Here is a 24881-nt window from a genome sequence, read left to right as displayed (position 1 = left end):
TCTTCTGAGATTAAAAACCAAAGAATTTCTAATTATCAGAAACTCTTCAGTCTGCCAAGTTTTAGTGAACTGATTTTCTCTGCTTTTTTCTCAATCATATTACCTGTTAATTAAGGTTCCATATCTATTACCCACACACCATTATAAACTTCTCCAGAAATGAAGCCACTGTTAAATACTGACCCCCATACAAAGATCTTAGCTCACTACACTAAAACCTAACGCCTGTTCTGTCTCCCAAGCGCTGTGTTATTAACAGTGTACACCACTAGACTCCATTATCTTTACCTTTATGAGCTAAACTACAAGACAAATAATGAAAAGTCCATATCCCAAAATGTTCACTCTTATTTAGCATTGAAGGAATACTAGAATATCCAATTAACAAGGCTTCCACTTCACTTTTGAGCAATCGAACTATAGCTATACTCTCCCTCTAACTTCCGTACCTCATCACAGTCCCTTATTTCCCTAGTCATAGATGCATTAAACATCAAGCTCGTCTAGGCTACCCTACACAGGGCCAGTTTCCCAGGCATGCTGAGCAAGGTCGAGCTCTTGTCCTCCCACCTAAAACAGTGACAGCACTTCTCTTTAGCCAACCCTACCCTTTGCAGCATGCCTCTAGTCTTTAAAGGTCTCCTGAACTGCGGAATGACTTGCTTGCACTGTAATTTCACATTCCAGCAAACTGGACCACAAAATATTCAGCTTTTGCTAATCCATATCCTTCCAGTTTTCTGATCCCTGGTTATCTCAGGCTATATGTGATCAAAGTCTCTTTATAATACAGAATTAGAATTATCTAAGTAAACTACACATGGAAGAAGGCCTTCATATATATGTTTCTGAGTATTAGTAACAGCTACATGTGCATAGTTTAGAGACAGGCTTCATATGCAAACCAAATTCATCAGTGTTTACTATACTCCTCAGCACGGCGATACTGTGAGGTTGCAATGCCGGGACTACAACAACTGTGGCCCACTTTCATGTCAGCACTCATGGGTTTCAACATTGAAGCATTTCAGATTTTGGACTAGGAACTTTGAACCTGAATTAGGCTTGGAAGTGCAAACTAATCCCAAACTACTCAGGAGGCTAAGGTAGGAAGGTTTCAAGCTTAAGGCCCACGTGGTCATCACAGTGAGTCAAGGCTAGCCTGGAATGTTTACTAAGATGTCATTTCAAAGTGAAAACTAAAAAGAGCTTGGATGTATTTCAGTAGTAGAGCAATTGTGCAAGGCCCTGGGCTTAATACTTGAGGACATTAAGAAAGAGAGGCAGAGAGAGGAGTGGTTGACTTGCATCACTTTGTAAGTCTATATTTACACAATGTTCAGTATACAAATCCTATCCTGAAGCCTTAATAAAGGCTTTAGAATTAGACATAGAAGGAAAAGAATGTGGGGAAAAAAGAAGAAAAGACTAGTACACTCAAATTATAGGCCATGTGAAAATATGTGGAGCGATCTGTTTGTTTGTTTGTTTTTGTTTGGTTTGGTTTTTCGAGACAAGGTTTCTCTGTGTAGCCCTGGCTGTCCTGGAACTCACTCTGTAGAACAGGCTGGCCTCGAACTCAGAAATCTGCCTGCCTCTGCCTCCCAAGTGCTGGGATTAAAGGCGTGCGCCACCACGCCCGGCTTGTGGAGCGATCTTAAAGGGTACTTCCTATACAAATACTGGGGAGACTATTATTACTTTTTGTGTTTTATTGTCACTCACCTATGGAACCTTTAGCAGCAATGGCGACCGCCTCTAACAGAACCTGAATGATACCTGCTCGAACCCGTGGAGAATCCTTCCTACGAGCATCAAGGTGTCCTAGAATCTCTTGGATCACATGGTGAGAATACTGAGCCTAAAGGAAGGAAACAGCATATGGTATATTCATAAGAATGAAAAAGCATGATGTGGTCCTTCACCACTCCTTACAAGTGACTGGAATTTACAACATGTGACTGCCAAAAAACCCATTTCTTTAAAGAATAAACAGTGATATTGCAAACTAGTGATATCCTGAATAAAAACAGGAAATTACCAAATGCTGTATTTAGCTTGGGGAGGGGGCTAAAGAGATGACTCAGGTATTAAGATTACTCACTATTTTAGAGGACTCAGGCTTTAGTTCCCAACACACACATGGCAGTTAACAACTGATTTTAACTCTAGTTCCAAAGGATCTGATACCTACCTCTGGATTCTGTAGACACTGAGCATGCATGTGGTGTACATACATGCATGCAAAACACTCACATCAATAAAATAAAAATAATTTTAAAAACAAGAGAGGGGAGGAAAGGAGAGAGAGAACCTACCTTGACAAGTAGAAGATAAGAACTGAGTCTTGTATTGTCCTGACTATATGTCTACATGCATGTCATAGTACACACATGTGCACATTCAACACTCACATACACATACATAAATATATTAAGAGCAAAGATGACTAAAACTATAGCTAAATATTAAGCACTGGCAACCAAAAGATTTATGAAAAATTTTAATCTCTTTATACGTTTAAAGAATTTCATGAACAATACCTAATATACTCCTATCATTTGGTGATAGGACAAAAAGTGAAAATCAATTATGAAAGCTATCTATCACCAATAGATAAACTCTGCTCTGGCCACCTTAACATTCTCTAGTCAAAGCCTATATAACCACAAGTCAGTGATAGATAGAAAATAGTATCTATCAGTGTGTAACTGACAAAACGCAAAGCAGAGGACTCACAAATGACTTTGATAAGTAACAGTAAAAAAAAATATTAGGACATAAAACAAATGCACACACAAATGAGCAAGTAATATAGCTAGAAAAGCATTTAACTCCAGTTTAATTTTTTTCTTTTCTCCTTCCTCCCTCCCTCCCTCCCTCCCTTCCTTCCTTCTTCTATTCATTTGACAGGGTTTTCATTCATAGTCCTAGCAGGTCTAAAATTTGCTACATAGACCAGGCTGGCACCAACTACTTCTGCCTCCCATATAATTAAAAATGTGTATCTCCATTCCTGATTGAACTCTTTTAAATGGAGACCATGTTTCTTTTTTACTCAAACCTATACTGTGTGCTGTGAGTACACATGAAGGCCATAAATAAATCTCAGGTATACCTTTTTAGGTATGCCATCCACCCTGTGTTTTTTGAGACAGACAGTCAGTCACACTGTCCTTGGTAATTCAGCTGAGTAGACCTCTCCTGTGCCATGACCATAAACTTGTGCTAGCATGCTTGACTTTTTACAGGTTCGATGGCTCAAACTCAGGTCTTCACATTTATAGCAAGTACTTTGCCAACAGAGCTCTGCCTCCTGCCCTCAAAACCTATCCGTGTCACCTGCTCATGAGTCAGTCCACTACTGTGCACGATACTAGAACAAAGAGAACAAAGTGATACCATCCCCAAATCTCAGTCTCTGCCTCCTTTCAACAGACCCACAGACCTGTTCCCAAGCAGCTTTCCTTTCTCATATTTGCAGTGGATGACTGTATATTAATAGTGTGGTATACGTATACAATGGAATTTTTTTCCAGCCATTAAGAATGAGGTTACATTGTTTAAAAGAAAATAGAGTCTGCAACTGGATGTGAAATTAAGTGAATTAAGTCAGGTGTGAGTCCTAGATTGTATATGTGCATATATACATCATATATGTAAAATTATGTACATAGAGAAGAGAAGAAAATGAAGCTAACTGTCTAGGTGAAGTAAGAGGACTAACTAGAGGGGCAAAGGAAATTAGTATGGTAAAACTGATTAATGTATGTAATATTGCATAAAAATACTCAACCAGGATAATAAAATTATAAAGAAAGATGAAAAAGAAGGGGCTGGTGAGTCGACACAGTGGTTAAGAAAACTGCCTGTTCTTCCAGCGTTTCTGCTCAATTCCCAGCAAACACTGTGGCTCAAGATCACCTAGAAAGGGTTCTTATGCCATCTTCTGGCATGTAAGTGTACATGCAGACAGAACATTCATGCAGTATAAAAAATTAAAAAGAAACTATTGCTCAAAAGCACAAAGTTCTTTCCATTGGTATTAATGTCATTGGTATCTCTAGATCTTTCTGACATTCTGTCTTGACACTGGTACTTTGTTAACAGCCTCAAGTAAGAAGCCAGTCAATCTTTACTTTGGTTTATGAAGAACTACGAGGGTACACACACACACACACACACACACACACACACACACACACACCACTATTACCATCATCACTACCACCACCACCACCAACAACAACCTGAAATTGAGCTTCCTGCCTGGGTAACCGAATGCTACTCATGAGCCTCCTGTAAGCCTGGCTGGTGTAGCTATTTAGCTGACTGTCTGACGAGGGCACTTCTGTAATTGAGGATGAGGATATTCTTAGTAACTATATACAATAAGCCTGTCCTAGGCAAACTAGGACCCATGTTCATTTTACTTACAAGGGATTTGCTTAAAATAGTATAATATATTAAAAAGAATGCAGAGTGAAAAATCCAAAATTGAAGACATGAAATCCCATCTCAATCAAGAGCTAATCAAGTCTGTTCAGATTCTGAGGAGAAAAAAAAAGCCCCAAAATGGTCCTTTGGAGAAAACAAAACACAGACGATTCTATAAGGACTAGAAGTTAGAACAAATTCCAATTCACCTGCATAACAGGGACTCAAAATACACGACTTAAGAAATGGCACAATTAAAAGTGGCCTAATAACATTATCTAATCCTTTTATTAGATATTTTTGTCTTGGTAATAAGAAAACAAAAAGTAAATGAGAATATACAAATAAACACATGCCTGTGCTAGGTGTGATAGTATAGACCTTTATTCCCAGCACTCAAGAGGCAGAGGCAGGTGGTTCTCTTTGTGTTCAAGGCCAGCATGGTTTACACAGCAAGTTCTGAGACAAGCAGAGCTAGAGTGAGCTTGTCTCAAAAAACCAACAAAACAAAAACAATGCTCTGCATGTTAGTTGTCCACTTATTTGATGATACGCTCATCCATCAGAATGATCAGTACTCACTGAATAAACAAACAGTTGATTAGACCTTACCTGGATAGAATACATTATAATCTTAAAGCAGTGGACTGCAAACTCATTAGGATCCCACAGCTTGTGATGATCTAAATGCCTGTAAAGAACAATTAAAAATTAAGAACTCAGTTTTAAGCACATCTTACCTTAAAATCTTCAAAAAAAGCCAGACATGTTGACACACACGTTTAATCCTTGCACTCTGGAGACAGACACAGGTGGACCTCTAAGTTTGAGACCAGCCTGGTCAATAGTACAGAGAGAGTTCCAGGACAGCCAGGGCTACATAGAAAAATACTCTCTTGAAAAACAAAGAAACAAGCAGGGTTCTACTTTCAGAACTACGGCAGACATTTCTAACTGCCTACCTTGGCCATACCATAGTAACCAATACCAGCCTAAGCAAAGGATGCAGAATCATGTCCTTCCATCGCATGCCCAGCACTAGTGGTGTCAAGAGTGTCAGATGTGTCATTTACAGAGAAGCCGAGGAAGCACTTGTGAAGGGCAGGCTGTCCCATCAGACTACAGAGTTCGCAGCACTACTCAGAAGACATGATTCTCCAGATGGACAAGCAAATGTACAAGAAATTTAAGAACAAACCTAAACAAAAAACAGGGGTATCTTATGTAGAAATAGACTGTCAAAACTCCCCTTGTCTTAGTCTGGGCTCTGAATTCAGGGAGCTATAAGAAGCATGTCTTTCCAGAAATGTCAACCATACACCTAAGATCCAGGCTAGTAACTACAGTGAGCGGTTAGATAGATAGAACTAGAAAAAAATCATCCTGAGTGAGGTAACCCAGACTCTGAAGGCAAACATGCTATGTACTCACATGTAAGTGGATAATAACTGTATAATCCAGAAAGACTAGGTAACAAGGAAGGCTCAAGGGGGGACACAAAGTTCTCCCTGGGAAGGGGAAATAGAATAGACTTCACAGGCGGACTGCGGGAAGGTAGGGATGGGAACAGGAGGGGCATAAGAGGAGGGGTAGGGAAGGGTGGAGGAGAGTACTTGGAGAGACAACTGGAATTGGGGAAAAGGTCAGGGGTGATATGGAAACCTTGTGCAATAGAAATACCCTGAAATCTACATGGGTGACCCTATCAAAGACTGCTAATAAACCGGGCAGTGGTGGCACACGTCTTTAATCCCAGCACTTGGGAGGCAGAGGCAGGCGATTTCTGAATTCGAGGCCAGCCTGGTCTACACACAGAGAAACCCTGTCTCAAAAAAACAAACAAACAAACAAAAAAAAAAGAATGCTAATACGGTGGGATACAAACTCTGAACTGGACATTTGTCAAAGCTTCCTATGGTTGGACTAGGAAATCAATTTAGCCACAAAACCTTCAACCTGCAATTTGTCCTAACTGAAAGATGTGCTGGGGTAATGATGGCACAGAACTTGTGGTAGTAGCCAACCAATAACTAGTTGATATTGAGACCAATGCCAGAAGAGGGAGCCCACGCATGACACTGCCTGTAGGTCCAGGAACCAGAGGCTGGATATCCCAGAGACTTACGATAGAACCAAACATGACTGGATTTAAAAAAAAAAAAAAAAAGAATGAATGAATGAAAGAAAAGAACAAATGAAAGAAAGAGCCAGTGAAATGATTCCTAGTGATATTCCGCTATACTTATAAACCAGAGCCTAGCCCAACTGTTATCAGAGAGGCTTCATCCAGCAGCTGTAGAGAACCATAGCCAAATACTAGGTGGAGCTTGGGAGATCCCCTCAGAAAAGAAGGAAGAAGGATTGGCTCACAGGATCTAATAACAATGGCTCAGAAGGGATCAGAGACTGAATGGACAATCAGGAAGCCAATATGGGTCTAAGTAAGTTCTCTGCATATACATTATGGTTGTATACCTTAGTGTTCTTGTGGGATACTTAGTAGTAGTAGTGGGGCTGTCTCTGACTCTTTTGCCTGCTCTTGGGACCCCTTCCCTCCTACTGGTTTGCCTTATTCAGCTTTGATATGAAGGTTTGTGCCTAGTCATTATAACTTGTTATGCCATATTTCGTTGATATCTCTCGAAGGGCTTCAGTGAATGAAGTCAAAGACAATTAAGTAGATACTAGTTTCAGGAGTTTAGTTTGAGAGCCTAAGATACAACAATCATTCCATGTATACACAAGCAACACTAAACTCTGAGTGAGAACCATCTCCAAGATTTGTAAGAGTCAATGACTGAGATGTCAGCTGATGAAAAAGAAACGCAGGGCTCCACATTGACCTGGTGAAAACCAACCTAAGCAATACAAAAAATAAGGATGATTACACAGTACACTTAGTTTTAAGGGTCCACTTAAACAACCCCTGGTGTCCATGACTCACAGGCCTAAAACCTTTTACAGAACTTCATTCCTATAACCAACTAACATAGTGACCCTGCTTCAAAGCTAGCTTATAACACTTCAAAGGCTAGTTCTGGGCATTTCTCAACTTTTAGCTAAAATTGCCAATAATTACCTAAATAATTACCTTAATAATTAACTGTTAATTGACAATTAATGATTACCTAAAAACGTAAAGATAAAATGTTGAGATTTCCCCGGTGTAACTTAGGCTTTCTCCGCTTGTTTCACACTAACTCCTTCACTGCATCCAGCATGCCAGCTGTCCTTTACTCGCCGCTGACTGAAAATTTGATGTTTAAAATTCTTGGACAATCTTTTATTTTTTTATAGATCAAGTAACAATTGAAATAAAATGCCTGTTTCAATGTTGAATCAAAATATACTTTACAAATAACACTACCAAAGCAATTTTGTTAATATTTGCCACATCTAATTCAAGAAATCTACTTCAAATTCTGTTAGGTATGAATTTTCTGATTTTATATGACGGACACTTTTTGACCTTTTTCTCATCATCTATAATTTTTGTGCATGTTCCTCATCTATCTGGTGTTATTCTTCATATATTCTATTACGTGGTAGCTTACTTGTAGACAATTTTTAGCATCTAGTTAACTAATTAAATAGCTTATAAAAACATAAGGCAAGACCCTATTAATGAAGCTAACACATACTTGTCATTAAACATGGGGAATTCAAGCTGGTATATAACTAGAAGCGTCAGAACTACTGACTAGTATTCAAGATACTCTGTGCATTAGCAGAGGAAAAAGGTACTCATCATCGTCATCACCTATCTACAAACCCTGAGGCCTGCGAGAGGGAGTTACGTGAAAGATACACTGGTGTAATATAGGCACAAACACGATGGGCATAAACAACAACTTCTTGACTGGATTTAACACCCACTCTCTGGTATGGAACCCATACCTGATACTCCTAAAGTGGACAAGAACCTGAAACGAGATATGCCACGGGTCTAGGGGAAAGCCTCCTACTATTATCCTGCTAAAAGAACAGCAATAAAATGATTGCCAGTGGCATACTGCTATACTCAGAGATCAGTACCTCACTCAACCTACATTAGAGCAACTTCTTACAGAAGATGGGACTGAACACAGAGACCCACAATTGGAAAATGTGCAGAAACCAAGAGACTTTAGAGCACTCAGTCCTAAATGAGATGTCTTCAACAAACTATTCCCCTCAAGTCTCAGGGATCTGTGCAGAAGGGAAGGAAGCAAGGAGTTTAGAGCTAGAAGTGATGGATGACTCGACACAGAATTGTCTTCAGACACAGGGAAACCAGGTCTTCCAGATCGACAGGACTGATATACATATGAACTCAAAGACTGTGGCAACAGCATGTAGAGGATCTATAAATGTTGAAACCAAATGAGGTTCTAGCACTGTGCGGAGAATGTAGACACAGGGCTCCATCCTTAACCAAGATGCTCTGCAGTTTTCTCCAATGGAGTCTCACTGGGAATGTCAAACCACACTCTAAGATAGAACCAATGCATATTTGACTAGCACAAAACAAATAATGGTATTTTTGTAGACTTTTAGGTTCACTTTGCTTTGTTTTGGGGTTTTGTTTTGGTTTTTTTTCTGGTTTTGTTTTTTTTCGTTTTTTTTTTTTTTTTTTTTGTCTCATTCTTTTGCTTGTTTTGATTTTTGTGGTAGTTTTTTGCTTTGTTTTAAAAGAAAGATAAGGAAGATAAAATTGGGTGGAAAGGAAGAGAGGAAAGATCTGAGTTGTTGAGGGAAGGTAAAAACATGATCAAAGTATATAGTATGATAAACGTATTGTAATTTAAAAAGGTGGGAGGAGGACAAAAGCCTAGTTTAAATTCTTCAACTCAAATATAGTAGTTAACGTGGTAAAGTTGGCCTTGTATCTAACTAGCCTAAATTCTATCTTTTGGCCTAAATTTTTGGTCATACGTCAATATAATCTGCCTTACTATATTTAACACAATTTGGTTACTTTTTAGTAGTATTTCTGTAAGGCTACTGTGATAGGGAAGAGGGAAGACCACAAGTTATTTTGAAGAGGTGATGATACTCTTGATTTTTAATATAGTTTTGCTACTTAATAATTCTTGTATTTGAAGGTTAACTCTGAAACCTGAGGTAAAAATGCCTGCTCCCCAATAAGAATCCTGGACGTTACATGGAAAACATTCTGTATACACTATGTTCACTACAGCCAGAGCGTGAAGAGGGGATGGTGCTGAATTGTAACAAAGAAGAGTTCAGCAAAACCACCCAGTACTTATACAGGCTCTCAGAGTGCACTGATCTATCATGCTATGATGGGATTAGGAGCACAAGACCTGGAAGGCCTGCCTGCAGGATACTGATTGTGCAGAGAAACTTACTGCATAAGAGCCTGGAAGACACCATGTAAGTAAGGATCAGTGAGGTCTTCAATAGTCTTATCTTGATTAGACTCTGAGTAAAATAGGAGTTTATTCAGAAAAGTCAACAGAATCTTAAGCTCCCATTAAAGGCAGAAAGAAAATGTAAGATTTAGCTCTATGGGAGGGTGCTAGGTTCAATTTGAAGAAAAAAGAAAGAAATAGAGAGGGAAGGGAGGGCAGCAATGTGCATCACATGTTGGTGACACTGTCTAATTTCTCACTCCACATAAGTATTTCAAGGGATGTAAGGAGATATGCATGGCAAGTGATGTAGTACATGGTATTCATACTTAAAGGAAACAAATAAACACATAATGGATGCCCAATGTGACCTTCATGGATAACTAGAAAAATAGCAAGTACTCACGCAAAAACTGGCCTAACAGCATTATTCATATTCCCAAAAGTTGCTCGGCCCAGCAGTTCTCTGAAACAGCTCTCTGCCAGCACTGCAGGGTTCTCTTCTTTGTCAGCTGCAGAGGGGGAAGAAGGTGGGCCTAGGCGACTGAAAAAGAAATAAAAAAGGCCAATGCAAAAAAAGTCTATTTTAGTTTTAAAGGGTAAACAATAAACTTTACTTCTCAGAAATGTGAAAAATATTTGTTTTTGTTTTATCCCTAAATAAAATTAAACCTTAACTCAAAGTTAATTCATGAACTTAGCATGCTCAGAGCTAAGCATACAATCTTTCCAGTAGGTAGGAACTTGTTTCTAATAGGATGTCCTTTATGCCAGTAAAACACTCAGAGGCTGGGTGTGGTGGCATTCACCTTTAACCCCAGCAGGAAGTTCTCTGAGTTCAAGGCCAACTTGGTCTCCATAAGGAATGTCAGGCCTGCCAGAGCTACAGAGTAAGTGAGACCCTGTCTCAAAAATAAAGCAGCAGAATGTAGCAGCTCCTATCTGCTCACTTTCATAGACAGTATCAACATCCACACCAGTACAGATCTGAGTGAGTACAGGCCCACTCCCTACGTAACCATAGCTGGGACAAATGAAAAGAGCTGAAAAATATATCCAAATAGAATCCAAGAATTAAAAATGAAAAAAATTAAACCAATGAGAATAGTTGCATATAGAGACTTTTCAGTAGAAAGTATGTTTTGTCTGCATCTTGGGACATACTTTTATGCCTTTTTTGCAACATATTTATTGTAACAACAATAAAAAAATATACATCTGTTGCACTAGGATTACACCAGAAACGTACAACTTATGATGCGGCATCCATAGTCTCTGTTTCATTTGTCTTTCTTTTCCTTTTATTGAAAATGATTTGTTTCCTCTCACACAATATTCCTTGATTATGTTTCCCTCCCTGTACTCCTTCCAGCTCCTCCCTACCTCCTGTCCCATCAGGATCCACCACCTTTCTGTCTGTCACTCAGAAAACAAACAGGTTTCTAAGGGAGAATAATAAATAAAATATAATAAAATAAAACAAAAACTAACACATTGGAACTGGACAAAAGAAACAAAAAGAAAAAGGCACAAGAAACAGAAAACCACTCATGTGTAAATTCAGCAATCCCATAAAACACTAAACTGGAAGCCACAATCCACATGTATAGGACCTGCAGGGGAAAAAGAGAGAATAGATGACAGATGGATAGACAGACAGACAGACAGACAGATAGATAGAAAAAATTAATAAAATGGGAAGAAGTGTGAAGAGCATTATAAGACAAATAACCTCCAAAGGTGCCACTGAACTCACTTTCTATTGGCCATCTACTGCTGGGCGTGGGGCCTGCTCTTTTAAGAGTAGTTTGTATTCCCAATGTTCCTTCTAGCTTATTTATGATAGCATCAGGTCTCATTGGAAAACAGGCCCCTGACTAGCTAGAGATCTTTATATAGTAAATATTTCAGATAGGAAAATCTTAAGCCTTAGCTATAGCTCTAAAAATAAGAAAAATACAGAAGGTTCTAGAATATATCCCATTTTTAGGGAGGATTACAAAGCTAGAGATAGTCACATCCGGGGCTTAAAAAGCAATCCTTCCTGAAGTTGGCATTAACCAGAATACATATTATTCCATCTGTGTTAGCATAAAATTATCAACTGCTTCTCATTTCCAAATCCATTTTGATGCTGTGCATTCCTCTTCCAAGAGCAGGAACCATAAGCATAACTGGGTAATTCTATTTTAGCTACTGAATAACATTCTTCCTGAGTAAGTAACATGGGGGATTGCACGCTTCTGGCACCGAGAAAAGCTGGATAACATTCAAAATGCCAAGTGCACCTGAGCACTGTGGGGGTAAGAAGAAATCCAGCATATACTCAAAATTATTACGTCATTTCAGCTATCTTAGAGAGACTGATTAGAAACCAACCATGTCTGATTTTTAGGTTTTTTTGGTTTTTTTTTTTTGTTGTTGTTTTGTTTTTTAATCAGTGTTTCGCTCTGCCACTGTAACAGAAGCTCTCTCATGAACTGGATGGGGTCAAATACAGAGACCCACAAATGGACAACGTCCAGAGTGAGATATCTTGGAACACTTAGCCCTAAATGGGATCTTGTCATCAAAACCCTCTCTCAGAACTCAGAGCTGAGCAGGTAAGTAAGCACAAGCCACCACCCTAACTCACTCTGCTGGAATAAACACCACACTTGAGGGCAGGCTCGGGGCCCAGCAGGAGATGGCCAACACAAAATAAAGGCCATGGGATTTTGAGATGTTTTGTCTCATAATGCTTTGCTTCGGTATTTTTTTAATCACTGTATTTGTTTATATATTATGGTATATTATGGTTTCTGATGTTGTATTTGTGGCTCTGTGTGTATATGTATGTGTTTCTCATGTTTTTCCTGTTTCTTTTCTTTTATTCTGGTTTTTGATTTGCCTGTTAGAGAGAGAGAGAGAGAGAGAGAGAGAGAAACAGAGAGAAACAGAGAGAAACAGAGAGAAAGCATGGAGTCTTATGAATGAGGAGGTGGAAAACAGAGAATGAAAAAAAAATTGTGATCCAAATACACTACATAAAATTTTTTATTTCAGTAAAATAGAAAATGCAATGAATAATAGTCATTATTATTTTATTTTGATTAGTTTTATCTCCCTAAGAGAAAGCAGAGTAGATCTCTAAGGAAGAATAGAAGTTCAGCTATAATTTGTTTCTCATGGTTACAACTATAAGTAGTACTACATACTAAAATAATAATTTATTTTTCACTGTATATTTAAACAAATAGACACACACGTACATATATCTAGCAAATAAAATTCTCATTTAAAAAATGTATTATTACCTTACTGATGCAGTATGCTTATTGCCATATGTACCTATGATTAACAACTCTAATTAATACATTTCTAGAATGGTCCATACGTTTAAACTCCCTTAACTTTATGACACTACTACATATGCAATGAGAGAAATCAAAGATTCTTATCCTGGCAAGCACACGAACACATATACAATTCAATACAGCCTTCAGGATCTTTCTTTCTTTTTTTTAATTAGGTATTTTCCTCGTTTACATTTTCAATGCTATCCCAAAGGTCCCCCATACCCTCCCCCCCCATCCCCTACCCACCCACTCCCCCTTTTTGGCCCTGGCGTTCCCCTGTACTGGGGCATATAAAGTTTGCAAGTCCAATGGGCCTCTCTTTGCAGTGATGGCCCACTAGGCCATCTTTTGATACATATGCAGCTAAAGACAAGAGCTCCCGGGTACTAGTTAGTTCATATTGTTGTTCCACCTATAGGGTTGCAGTTTCCTTTAGCTCCTTGGGTAATTTCTCTAGCTCCTCCATTAGGGGCCCTGTGACCCATCCAATAGCTGACTGTGATCATCCACTTCTGTGTTTGCTAGGCCCCGGCATAGTCTCACAAGAGAGAGCTATATCTGGGTCCTTTCAGCGAAATCTTGTTAGTGTATGCAATGGTGTCAGCATTTGGAAGCTGATTATGGGATGGATCCCTGCATATGGCAATCACTACTAGATGGTCCATCCTTTCGTCACAGCTCCAAATTTTGTCTCTGTAACTCCTTCTATGTGTGTTTTGTTCCCATTTCTAAGAAAGGGTAAAGTGTCCACACTTTGGTCTTCGTTCTTCTTGAATTTCATGCGTTTGGCAAGTTGTATCTTATATCTTGGGTATCCTAAGTTTCTGGGCTATTATCCACTTATCAGTGAGTACATATTGTGCGAGTTCCTTTGTGATTGGGTTACTTCACTCAGGATGATACCCTCCAGGTCCATCCATTTGCCTAGGAATTTCATAAATTCATTTTTTTTAATAGCTGAGTAGTATTCCATTGTGTAAATGTACCACATTTTCTGTATCCATTCCTCTGTTGAGGGGCATCTGGGTTCTTTCCAGCTTCTGGCTATTATAAACAAGGCTGCTATGAACATAGTGGAGCATGTGTTCTTCTTACCGGTTGCGACATCTTCTGGATATATGCCCAGGAGAGGTATTGCGGGATCCTCTGGTAGCACTATGTCCAATTTTCTGGGGAACCGCCAGACTGATTTCCAGAGTGGTTGTACAAGCTTGCAAAACCACCAACAATGGAGGAGTGTTCCCCTTTCTCCACATCCTTGCCAGCATCTGCTGTCACCTGAGTTTTTTTTTTTTTAATTTTTTTTTCCATTTTTTATTAGGTATTTAGCTCATTTACATTTCCAATGCTATACCAAAAGTCCCCCATACCCACCCAACCCCACTCCCCTACCCGCCCACTCCTCCTTTTTGGCCCTGGCGTTCCCCTGTTCTGGGGCATATAAAGTTTGTGTGTCCAATGGGCCTCTCTTTCCAGTGACGGCCGACTAGGCCATCTTTTGATATATATGCAGCTAGAGTCAAGAGCTCCGGGGTACTGGTTAGTTCATAATGTTGATCCACCTATAGGGTTGCAGATCCCTTTAGCTCCTTGGGTACTTTCTCTAGCTCCTCCATTGGGAGCCCTGTGATCCATCCATTAGCTGACTGTGGGCATCCACTTCTGTGTTTGCTAGGCCCCGGCATAGTCTCACAAGAGACAGCTACATCTGGGTCCTTTCGATAAAATCTTGCTAGTGTATGCAATGGTGTCAGCGTTTGGATGCTGATTATGGGGTGGATCCCTGGATAAGGCAGTCTCTACATGGTCCATCCTTTCATCTCAGCTCCAAACTTTGTCTCTGTAACTCCTTCCATGGGTGTTTTGTTCCCACTTCTAAGGAGGGGCATAGTGTCCACACTTCAGTCTTCATTTTTCTTGAGTTTCATGTGTTTAGGAAATTGTATCTTATATCTTGGGTATCCTAGGTTTGGGGCTAATATCCACTTATCAGTGAGTACATATTGTGTGAGTTCCTTTGTGAATGTGTTACCTCACTCAGGATGATGCCCTCCAGGTCCATCCATTTGGCTAGGAATTTCATAAATTCATTCTTTTTAATAGCTGAGTAGTACTCCATTGTGTAGATGTACCACATTTTCTGTATCCATTCCTCTGTTGAGGGGCATCTGGGTTCTTTCCAGCTTCTGGCTATTATAAATAAGGCTGCTATGAACATAGTGGAGCATGTGTCCTTCTTACCAGTTGGGGCATCTTCTGGATATATGCCCAGGAGAGGTATTGCTGGATCCTCCGGTAGTACTATGTCCAATTTTCTGAGGAACCGCCAGACTGATTTCCAGAGTGGTTGTACAAGCCTGCAATCCCACCAACAATGGAGGAGTGTTCCTCTTTCTCCACATCCTCGCCAGCATCTGCTGTCACCTGAATTTTTGATCTTAGCCATTCTGACTGGTGTGAGGTGGAATCTCAGGGTTGTTTTGATTTGCATTTCCCTGATGATTAAGGATGTTGAACATTTTTTCAGGTGCTTCTCTGCCATTCGGTATTCCTCAGGTGAGAATTCTTTGTTCAGCTCTGAGCCCCATTTTTTAATGGGGTTATTTGATTTTCTGGAGTCCACCTTCTTGAGTTCTTTATATATATTGGATATTAGTCCCCTATCCGATTTGGGATAGGTAAAGATCCTTTCCCAATCTGTTGGTGGCCTTTTTGTCTTATTGACGGTGTCTTTTGCTTTGCAGAAGCTTTGCAATTTTATGAGGTCCCATTTATCAATTCTTGATCTTACAGCACAAGCCATTGCTGTTCTATTCAGGAATTTTTCCCCTGTTCCCATATCTTCGAGGCTTTTCCCTACTTTCTCCTCTATAAGTTTCAGTGTCTCTGGTTTTATGTGGAGTTCCTTAATCCACTTAGATTTGACCTTAGTACAAGGAGATAGAAATGGATCAATTCGCATTCTTCTACATGATAACCGCCAGTTGTGCCAGCACCATTTGTTGAAAATGCTGTCTTTTTTCCACTGGATGGTTTTAGCTGCCTTGTCAAAGATCAAGTGACCATAGGTGTGTGGGTTCATCTCTGGGTCTTCAATTCTGTTCCATTGGTCTACTTGTCTGTCACTATACCAGCACCATGCAGTTTTTATCACAATTGCTCTGTAGTACAGTTTTAGGTCCGGCATGGTGATTCCACCAGAGGTTCTTTTATCCTTGAGAAGTTTTTGCTATCCTCGGTTTTTTGTTATTCCAGATGAATCTGCCGACTGCCCTTTCTAATTCGTTGAAGAATTGAGTTGGAATTTTGATGGGGATTGCATTGAAACTGTAGATTGCTTTTGGCAAGATAGCCATTTTTACAATGTTGATCCTGCCAATCCATGAGCAGGGGAGATCTTTCCATCTTTTGAGATCTTCTTTAATTTCTTTCTTCAGAGACTTGAAGTTCTTATCATACAGATCTTTCACTTCCTTAGTTAGAGTCACGCCAAGGTATTTAATATTATTTGTGACTATTGAGAAGGGTGTTGTTTCCCTAATTTCTTTCTCAGCCTGTTTATCCTTTGTGTACAGAAAGGCCATTGACTTGTTTGAGTTAATTTTATATCCAGCTACTTCATTGAAGCTCTTTATCAGGCTTAGGAGTTCTCTGGTGGAATTTTTAGGGTCACTTACATATACTATCATATCATCTGCAAAAAGTGATATTTTGACTTCTTCCTTTCCGATTTGTATCCCCTTGATCTCCTTTTGTTGTCTAATTGCTCTGGCTAGGACTTCAAGTACAATGTTGAATAGGTAGGGCGAGAGTGGACAGCCTTGTCTAGTCCCTGATTTTAGTGGGATTGCTTCCAGCTTCTCACCATTTACTTTGATGTTGGCTATTGGTTTGCTGTAGATTGCTTTTATCATGTTTAGGTATGGGCCTTGAATTCCTGATCTTTCCAAGACTTTTATCATGAATGGGTGTTGGATTTTGTCAAATGCTTTCTCAGCATCTAACGAGATGATCATGTGGTTTTTGTCTTTGAGTTTGTTTATATACTGGATTACGTTGATAGATTTCCGTATATTAAACCATCTCTGCATCCCTGGGATGAAACCTACTTGGTTAGGATGGATGATGGTTTTGATGTGTTCTTGGATTCGGTTAGCAAGAACTTCATTGAGGATTTTTGCATCGATATTCATAAGGGAAATTGGTCTGAAGTTCTCTATCTTTGTTGGGTCTTTTTGTGGTTTAGGTATCAGAGTAATTGTGGCTTCATAGAATGAGTTGGGTAGAGTACCTTGCGTTTCTATTTTGTGGAATAGTTTGTGAAGAACTGGAATTAGGTCTTCTTTGAAGGGCTGATAGAACTCTGCACTAAACCCATCTGGTCCTGGGCTTTTTTTGGCTGGGAGACTATTAATAACTGCTTCTATTTCTTTAGGGGATATGGGACTGTTTAGATGGTCAACTTGATCCTGATTCAACTTTGGTACTTCAGGATCTTTCTGAAAAGAGATTTTTAATGTCATGTAAATGTCTGTGTGTGCGTGTGTGCATGTGTGTGTGTGCGTGTGCATGTGTGTGTGTATGGGTATGTGCATGAGAATGCAGGTGTGCATGGGGAGCAATGGATCTACTAAGAACTTTAGTTAAGGCAACTCCAAGCTGTCCAAATCAGGTATCTAGAAGAGAACTCTGATCTTCTGCAAGAACAGTATGCCCTTTTAAATTCTGAACCATCTCTGCAGACTCAACTTTAGTATACAATACCTGTCAACTTCTTCTATCTTCTGCATGTTAAACAAAAGGGATGGAACAATCTTATCCATATGCTGTGGTTCCCAAATGGTAGCCCGAAGTTCATCATTAACTGTTTTGCGAACCACACCTTGAATGCCTCTTATTCCAGCAATGCGAATCCTATAAGGATGGGAAAAGAAAGACCCATGAAAACAGGTTATTTAAACAAGTCTGTTTATCTACCTAAAAGAATGTATGTTGATATTGCTCTCTCAACCGTAAAATGTTTTAAAATTATATACAATATAGGTATGAAATGGGAATTTCAAAAGTCTAAGGTGGAAAGAGATACATTTCAAAAGGTGGTTTAGCCATCATCTTTATACATCAGTAAGTTCAAAGGCAGTAATCTACAGGAAGGTTAGTACATGTAATATGTGTTAATAAAAAGCAGCCAAAAGCATAGCTTTCTCTAACATAAGCCATTGTGAAGCCCCAGAGCCAAGGGAGGAGCTCCCAGTTCCTGGTGGCACTGTACTTCTATATACTCTGCCCACTGTTCCCTTAGAAAGACAGCTTTCTATTGACAGCTCACAGCACTGTAGTTCATCAGTGCTGCCCTAACGTCCTATCACAACACAGAAGCCCCAGTTCCCTCACTGCCTTCATTCTCCTAGGGGAAAAAAAAGACTGAAGAGAAGTGATGAAGTTTGCACAGACTGCAGATGGACAAAGTCTCAAGAAGAGTTAGCTGCCAGCCCATGTCTCTTACAAGGTAACTTCTGCTCAAATTACCTCCTTCTGTCCTACTCTCAATTCTTTCCTTCCTTTCCACCATTTGAATAGCAATTGGAATTCTGTTCTGCTCACCTAACACTGCTGTAACAGATTTAAAGAATAGAAAATGTTGAGAAGGAAGTGGTAATGTGTTACACACCCATGTGGGTACAGTGAACAATTCAAGAGCAACAGGTAGGGAGAATGGGGATGACAGAAATAAGACACCAATGGGAAATGGAATGGAAGATTTAAGACAACTTCTGCCTATTTCAAAGCTCTGCCTATACACGCTTCTTTCTAAACTACTGATCACAAGAGTGAAAATCGAACAGCACTACAGAGGGTGTCTGCTCTACATATCTGCTATTCCCTGGGGAGGAAGACAAGCACAAGTTATCGAAAGGACAGGAGCTTAAGTGGAGCAGGAGACGGTGGTGACCTGCTGTAAGGCAGAGGGTGCATGCTGGTGACCTTTATGAGCCACTTCAGCTACACAGCCAGCACCTAATCCAGCTCTAAGGCCTGTCCTGACCAGTATAATCTATCTAGTCTCGGTCACCAAGACGATTTAGTTTCCACATGAATAAATTTGTATCATATATGCTTTAAGGGTGCTGTGAACAGTTGAGTGATAAGCTGAACAAGAACTTGCTCACAGTAAACAGTCAACAAGCATTAGCTATTTGTGTGTCAGTCACTATAATGCTCTTATAGCTGCAGGTTCTTAGAGAAAACAGACTATGATGTATAAATTTACAAGTATTAACTATTTCTGTAAAGAAATACAAGAAAATCTTAATACAGCCACAAATGATTTGGTGTACTTCCTGCAAGATATGTTAGAGCAATGGTGTCACAAAGCTTGTGGGAGTGGCCAACCAATGTCTGATATGACTTAAAGTCCACTCTAGGAGATGGAACCCACACCCAACACTACTTGAGTGACCAAGAACTTAAGACTAGATACCTCAGTCACCTAAGATAAAACTAAATAATACTGGTCTAAAAAAGAAAGCCAAATGTAGTGATAAGATGATTCCCAATGCTATTCTGCTCTACCTGCAGACCAGCCCCGTGTTCACCTAGCATCAGAGCAGCTTTCTCATGAAGCAGATGAGAACAATAGAGACCTCAGCCAGACATTATGGAAAGAGTGAAAGTCTTTAGAATAGTCAGCCTTAAATGTGATGTCTCCATCAAATCCCTCCCCTCAAAGTTCAGAAATCCCTGAGAAGAAGTGGAAAGAGTGGAAGAGCCAGAGGGGTAGAGGATACCAAGAAAACATGTCCTTCTAAATCAACTGAGCAAAGCTCAAATGACCTCAGAGACTCATGCAGCAAGCATGGGGCCTGCATGGAGCTATCCCAGGTCCTACGCCTATGTATTATGGCTTCCAGTGAGTCTCTGATTCTTGAGCCATCTCTTAGGCTCTTTTCCTTCTGTTGGTGTATTTTGTACAACTTTGACATGTTTCTTTTTGTTTTAGTTTATATTTTAATTTATTTTTTAAAATGGATGGGCAGATAGGGGAGGTGCCCAAGAATCAACTGGGGTGTCCTTAGCTGTGACTCACAGCATTGGGGATAGGGAGCCTGGGGAGGCTGCCTCCTGTGGCCAGGCAGGAACCCCAGTGGAGGGACAGGGACACCAACCCATTCACAAAACTTTCGATCCAAAACTTATCTAGTCTACAAGAACTGCAGGGATTAGGGATGGAACACAGAATGAGGGGGTAGCTAACAAATAACTGCCCAACCCATCCCATGGGCAAGTACCAATCTCGATGATTAATGATACTCTGTTTTGTTTACAAGACATGAATCTAACATGGCTATCCTGAGAGTCCAGACCCACCAACTGACAGATCAGACAGATACAGATACCCACAGTCAGAAGATGGAGCTTGGGGACTTTTATGGAAGAATAGAAGTAAGGATTGCAGTCCTAAAGGGAAAGAGACTCCACAGGAAGACCACTAACCTGGACCCTTGGGGCTCTAAGAGACTGAACCACCAACCAAAGAATATACATGGGCTGGGCCTAGGCCTTCCCTCACATATATAACAGATGTACAGCTTGATCTTCATTTGGGTCCTGAACAACTAGAGCAGATGCTATCCCAAAAGCTGTTGCTTGTATATAGGATATGCTCTTCTAGTTGGGCTGCCTTGTCTAGCCTCAGTGAGAGAGGAAGCACCTAGCCTCAGGGACTTGAAATGCTAGGGTTGGGGGATACCCAGGGGGGCCTCCACCTGCTCAGGGGAGAAGGGGAGGGGGGAAAGATTATGGGAGGGGGTAGTGAGCAGAATATAAAATGAATAAGTAAAAAACAAACAAAAATAGATGGATGGATGGATGGATGGATGGATAAAAACCTAGCTACTAAGGTAAGACTAACAAATGAATCGTCACTGAGAAAATCCAACAGAGTGTGACACTGAGTATAGCAACCCCTCCAGGACAGAAGTAGATGAACACCATATAATGGACTCCATAGTAAAAGTCTGTGTGTGCGTGCACAAATGCCCATGCGCTTGAGATCCTACACATTTACATTTGTTTACAGTTGGTGAATTATTGCTTTATTTTGTATTCTTGGTTTGGTTTGGAGAAACATTATTGTACTGGGTTTTTATTTGTTTTTGAGAAAGAAACTAAAGTTGGGTGGATAGGGAAGGGAATAGGAGAATAATTTCTAGACTCATCTCTGACTGTCCAAGCCTGAAGGTTCTGCAGGACTTGTATTTTACTAAAGTGTAAAAGGATAAAAAATAAGAATCTAAGTTGGAACCTGAAAAGAAATTTAAATAAACTGAAGAAAACTGAATTGACTTTTACTCAAGGAAAAAAATTGCAACTTGTATCTTCAAGCATTTTAATTGAAACATTGTTTTAACAGTGATTCAAATGAAAACTTGGCAATTTTAACTTCAGAAACTTGTGCTGATAAATGACCCCTAATTGGTCAACCATAAAAAAATAGACATATAAACATTAAATGGACTCAGTGGGTTGTATTTATACATTTAAACACACACACACAAACATACACACACACACATATGCACTCCCACACAAATATAAAATAATCATAATTAAAGAAAAAAGATGTCATGAACTTGATGGAAGATAGAAAAGGTTGGAGGGAAGTGAGGGATGGAAGATAGAAAAGGTTGGAGGGAAGTGAGGGGAGGAGAAATTATGCAAATACAGTAAAAAAATAGTAATTCTGGATATAAATAGTATGTTCAAAATACAAGGTTTTCCACCAGGGGGCGATAAATAGTTAAAGATAAGGTAATTTCATGTTTGAATTATTCAAACACATTTTCTTATATGATTAAAAGCATTTTAAAATGTCTGTTAGGAGATAAAATTTTAGTAGTGATGAGGTGGCCAGGAAGGTTTAAGACATCACATAGTGAATAAATGGCCTGGACTGTAATGAGGAGAAATTACAGTCAGGCCAGTCACATGGAGAAAATGACTATAAAGTCTCCTCAGCATCCTTTCTCCAGTGACCCATAAGTCTCACGCCTGCTTTCACTGTGTGCACCTGCTGGGGGCACACTCTGAAGCAGTTCAGAGAAAATACACCGGTTCTCCATTACTAACATAACCTCTGAATTAGGATGGCAGTAATGCTCACACTAATATTGTTTATCAGCATCATTTTTACTTTTATTTTTAACTACACACCATTAGTCACTAGTCAAAGTGCTCAGTAATACAGCAGTGCTCAGAACAAAAACCCCTGGCCTCCTGTCCTGCTCTCTACCAAGAGAACAGGAAAGGGAAAAAGGTTCGGAGTGGTGGTGCACACCTTTAATCCCAGCACTCAGCAAGCAGAGACAAGAGGATCTCTCTGAGCTCATGCCAGCCTCGTCTACAAAGCAAAAAGCAAGGTCTAGAGTGACTAGGATGACATAGAGAGGCCCCATATCAAGAAAACAAAAACAGAATAAAAATGAAAAGATAAGGAACAACCACAAGTAGCTCAGCAGTAGGTAAGAGTGAGGTTAGTAATGAAGTCATCCAGGAGCGAACCCTGAGTGAAGTGAGGACAAAGCTGAACACGCTAGACTGAGAACATAGCTTCTGAATGGACTGAAGAGGGCCATGCCCAGAGTAATCCCGAGACAGCAAGCGGATCACAGGAACTGAAACAGGCAGAGGAGGAAATGGGTCACTCTGGACGAGAATAAGGACTCTGAATTTCAACCACTTTCATCTTGCACATTCAGTTGAATACTGTATGTTCTAACAATGGAAGGCTGTTTCATGAGCATCTCTCATGCCTTTTGTAGTCACTGTGAAGTACAGCAGCACAATATTCAGTCACTTCTTGTATCAATCACTTAAGGTAAGTCATGAGGTAAAACAGTACATACTCGGTTCGTATTTCTGGATCACTATGACAGGAGTGACACATGGCACTGAATCGAGATACAAAGAAGTCATAACGTCTATGATAGGACGGTGTATCTTCTTCAATATTTGCAAATTTGACAAACTAAAAAACAAAAATAACAATACAAACAAAATACGTCACCTTTTAAAAGTGAGTAAACACATTTAGCCTCCTTATCTATTACACTAACAAGCAACATCCAAATAAGCAAATGGAACACATAAAACAACAAATGCTGTATATGTACAAATACTGTATATGTATATGTAATAATAATCTTTTAGAAAACCAATGATACAGCTCTCTAAATAAAAAGAGTATGCAACCTGGCTGATGTTCTGTAAGACATTTACTTTTACACTTTTGTTTTTTGTATTTTTCAAATTTGCTATAATAAACACATCACTTTTAAAATAGAATAAAAAGGTAGAAACAAAACAAAAATGGACACTAAGACCTTTCTTAAATGTGAGGGGGATGTTGAAGAGGATAAACCTTAATTCTTTTGTTATTGAAAGTTATAAATACAAAGATAATCTAAGCAACTGTCTGTGGCAGACAGCTTCTACTGCCCTTGTAGATATAAGAGCAGAACATAAAATGTGAGGACACTCCAGAGGAGCTCTCCCAGTTCACAGAAGTCCTAATTCTGCAAACTGCAAGTTCTTTTGTGCTAATTTCTTAAATAAGGTGGAAGACAACAGAGAAAGGCACATATGTCTAGCTCTTTCTTCCACATACTTATGCATGGGTATGAGAACTCATACACACATGCATACATCCCCATACATAATAATAATAATGATAATAATAATAGAAGAAGAAGATGGAGGAGACAGAGTAGGAGGAGGAGGGAAAGAAAAAACTTTATTTTATTATTTGGGAAACAGACATGTTTAAGAGATACCCTGAGATACCACACAATCCTTTAGGTGCAGGCTTCCTCATCTGGAACACTACTAGAATCGGGAGCCAGATAAAGCTTTAGCTACAGGACCTCCTCGGGGACTGCAGGACGTTGAGCAGTTCTCACCTCCTGGATGACACCTACGCTTCAGACTCCACCGCACAACAAACCAAAACGCTGCAGACACTCATCATACATGGCAGGACAGACAGGCTGAAGACCCATGCTTTACTGGAATAACTAATTTTGCTGACTGTTCCTTCTGGATATGATTCAACAATACTTAAAATTATTAAGATTAGGGATGAGGCTTGAATAATGGCAAGGATCAACCAAGTAAAAGCATAAAAGGAATCTATATTTTCCCCGATTCATAGTACACAAAACTATGGAGTACTTTTATAGCACAAACTACATAAACACAAGCTCTAGGGTAAGACCTAGGACTGAATCGCTCTACAGGTACTACATTCTTTTTGTCTCATGACAAATCATTTAACTGTGACTCCTCACACATCAAACAGGAATTTCACTTCCAACTGTGAACTAAATAACGCAATATATTTGAAAAGCCTAGTATACAACATGTTTATCTAAAAGAATAAACAAAATCTACTTGATCCAAAGTTGCACATTGCTGACATTTATAGCTATTATGTACTATTATATTTAACAAGCTACGCTTTAGTTGTTTTCTGCGCCTGTGTGAGTGAGTGTATGCACATGTGCCAATAGGTATGCACGGAGGTCAGAGGAGCATATTTGTGTGGTGTTCTAGCACTCTCTGCCTTATTCTCTGTAGGCAGGATCTTTCATTGAATCTGCAGCAAGGATGGTGGCCAACAATCCAGGGAGATTCTCCTGTCATAGCCCAATACAGTGCTGGGATTACAGGAGCACAGGAGACCATACCAGGCTTG

The 24881-nt window shown here is 39.6% G+C and overlaps 1 protein-coding gene across 3 annotated transcripts in view; it reads right to left on the bottom strand.

The window, feature by feature from the left end:
- Efr3a (EFR3 homolog A) overlaps nucleotides 1-24881 on the bottom strand; it is an 86793-nt gene that overhangs the window by 26043 nt on the left and 35869 nt on the right. For 2 of the 3 annotated variants that reach the window (NM_001356582.1, NM_133766.4), the window contains exons 5-9: nucleotides 23035-23156; nucleotides 17894-18043; nucleotides 10198-10335; nucleotides 5050-5128; nucleotides 1726-1861 (exon numbers count right to left, since the gene is read on the bottom strand). In NM_001356582.1, coding sequence (NP_001343511.1) covers nucleotides 1726-1861; nucleotides 5050-5128; nucleotides 10198-10335; nucleotides 17894-18043; nucleotides 23035-23156 — 625 coding nt within the window. The remainder of the gene's footprint in view (nucleotides 1-1725; nucleotides 1862-5049; nucleotides 5129-10197; nucleotides 10336-17893; nucleotides 18044-23034; nucleotides 23157-24881) is intronic. The other variant, XM_006521530.2, reaches the window with a different exon arrangement.

Source organism: Mus musculus, chromosome 15, assembly GCF_000001635.26.
Source record: "Mus musculus strain C57BL/6J chromosome 15, GRCm38.p6 C57BL/6J".
NCBI classification, from domain to species: Eukaryota; Metazoa; Chordata; class Mammalia; order Rodentia; family Muridae; genus Mus; species Mus musculus.
The sequence above is the reverse complement of the archived record's forward strand: the minus strand, read 5'-3'. Positions and strand labels throughout refer to the sequence as shown.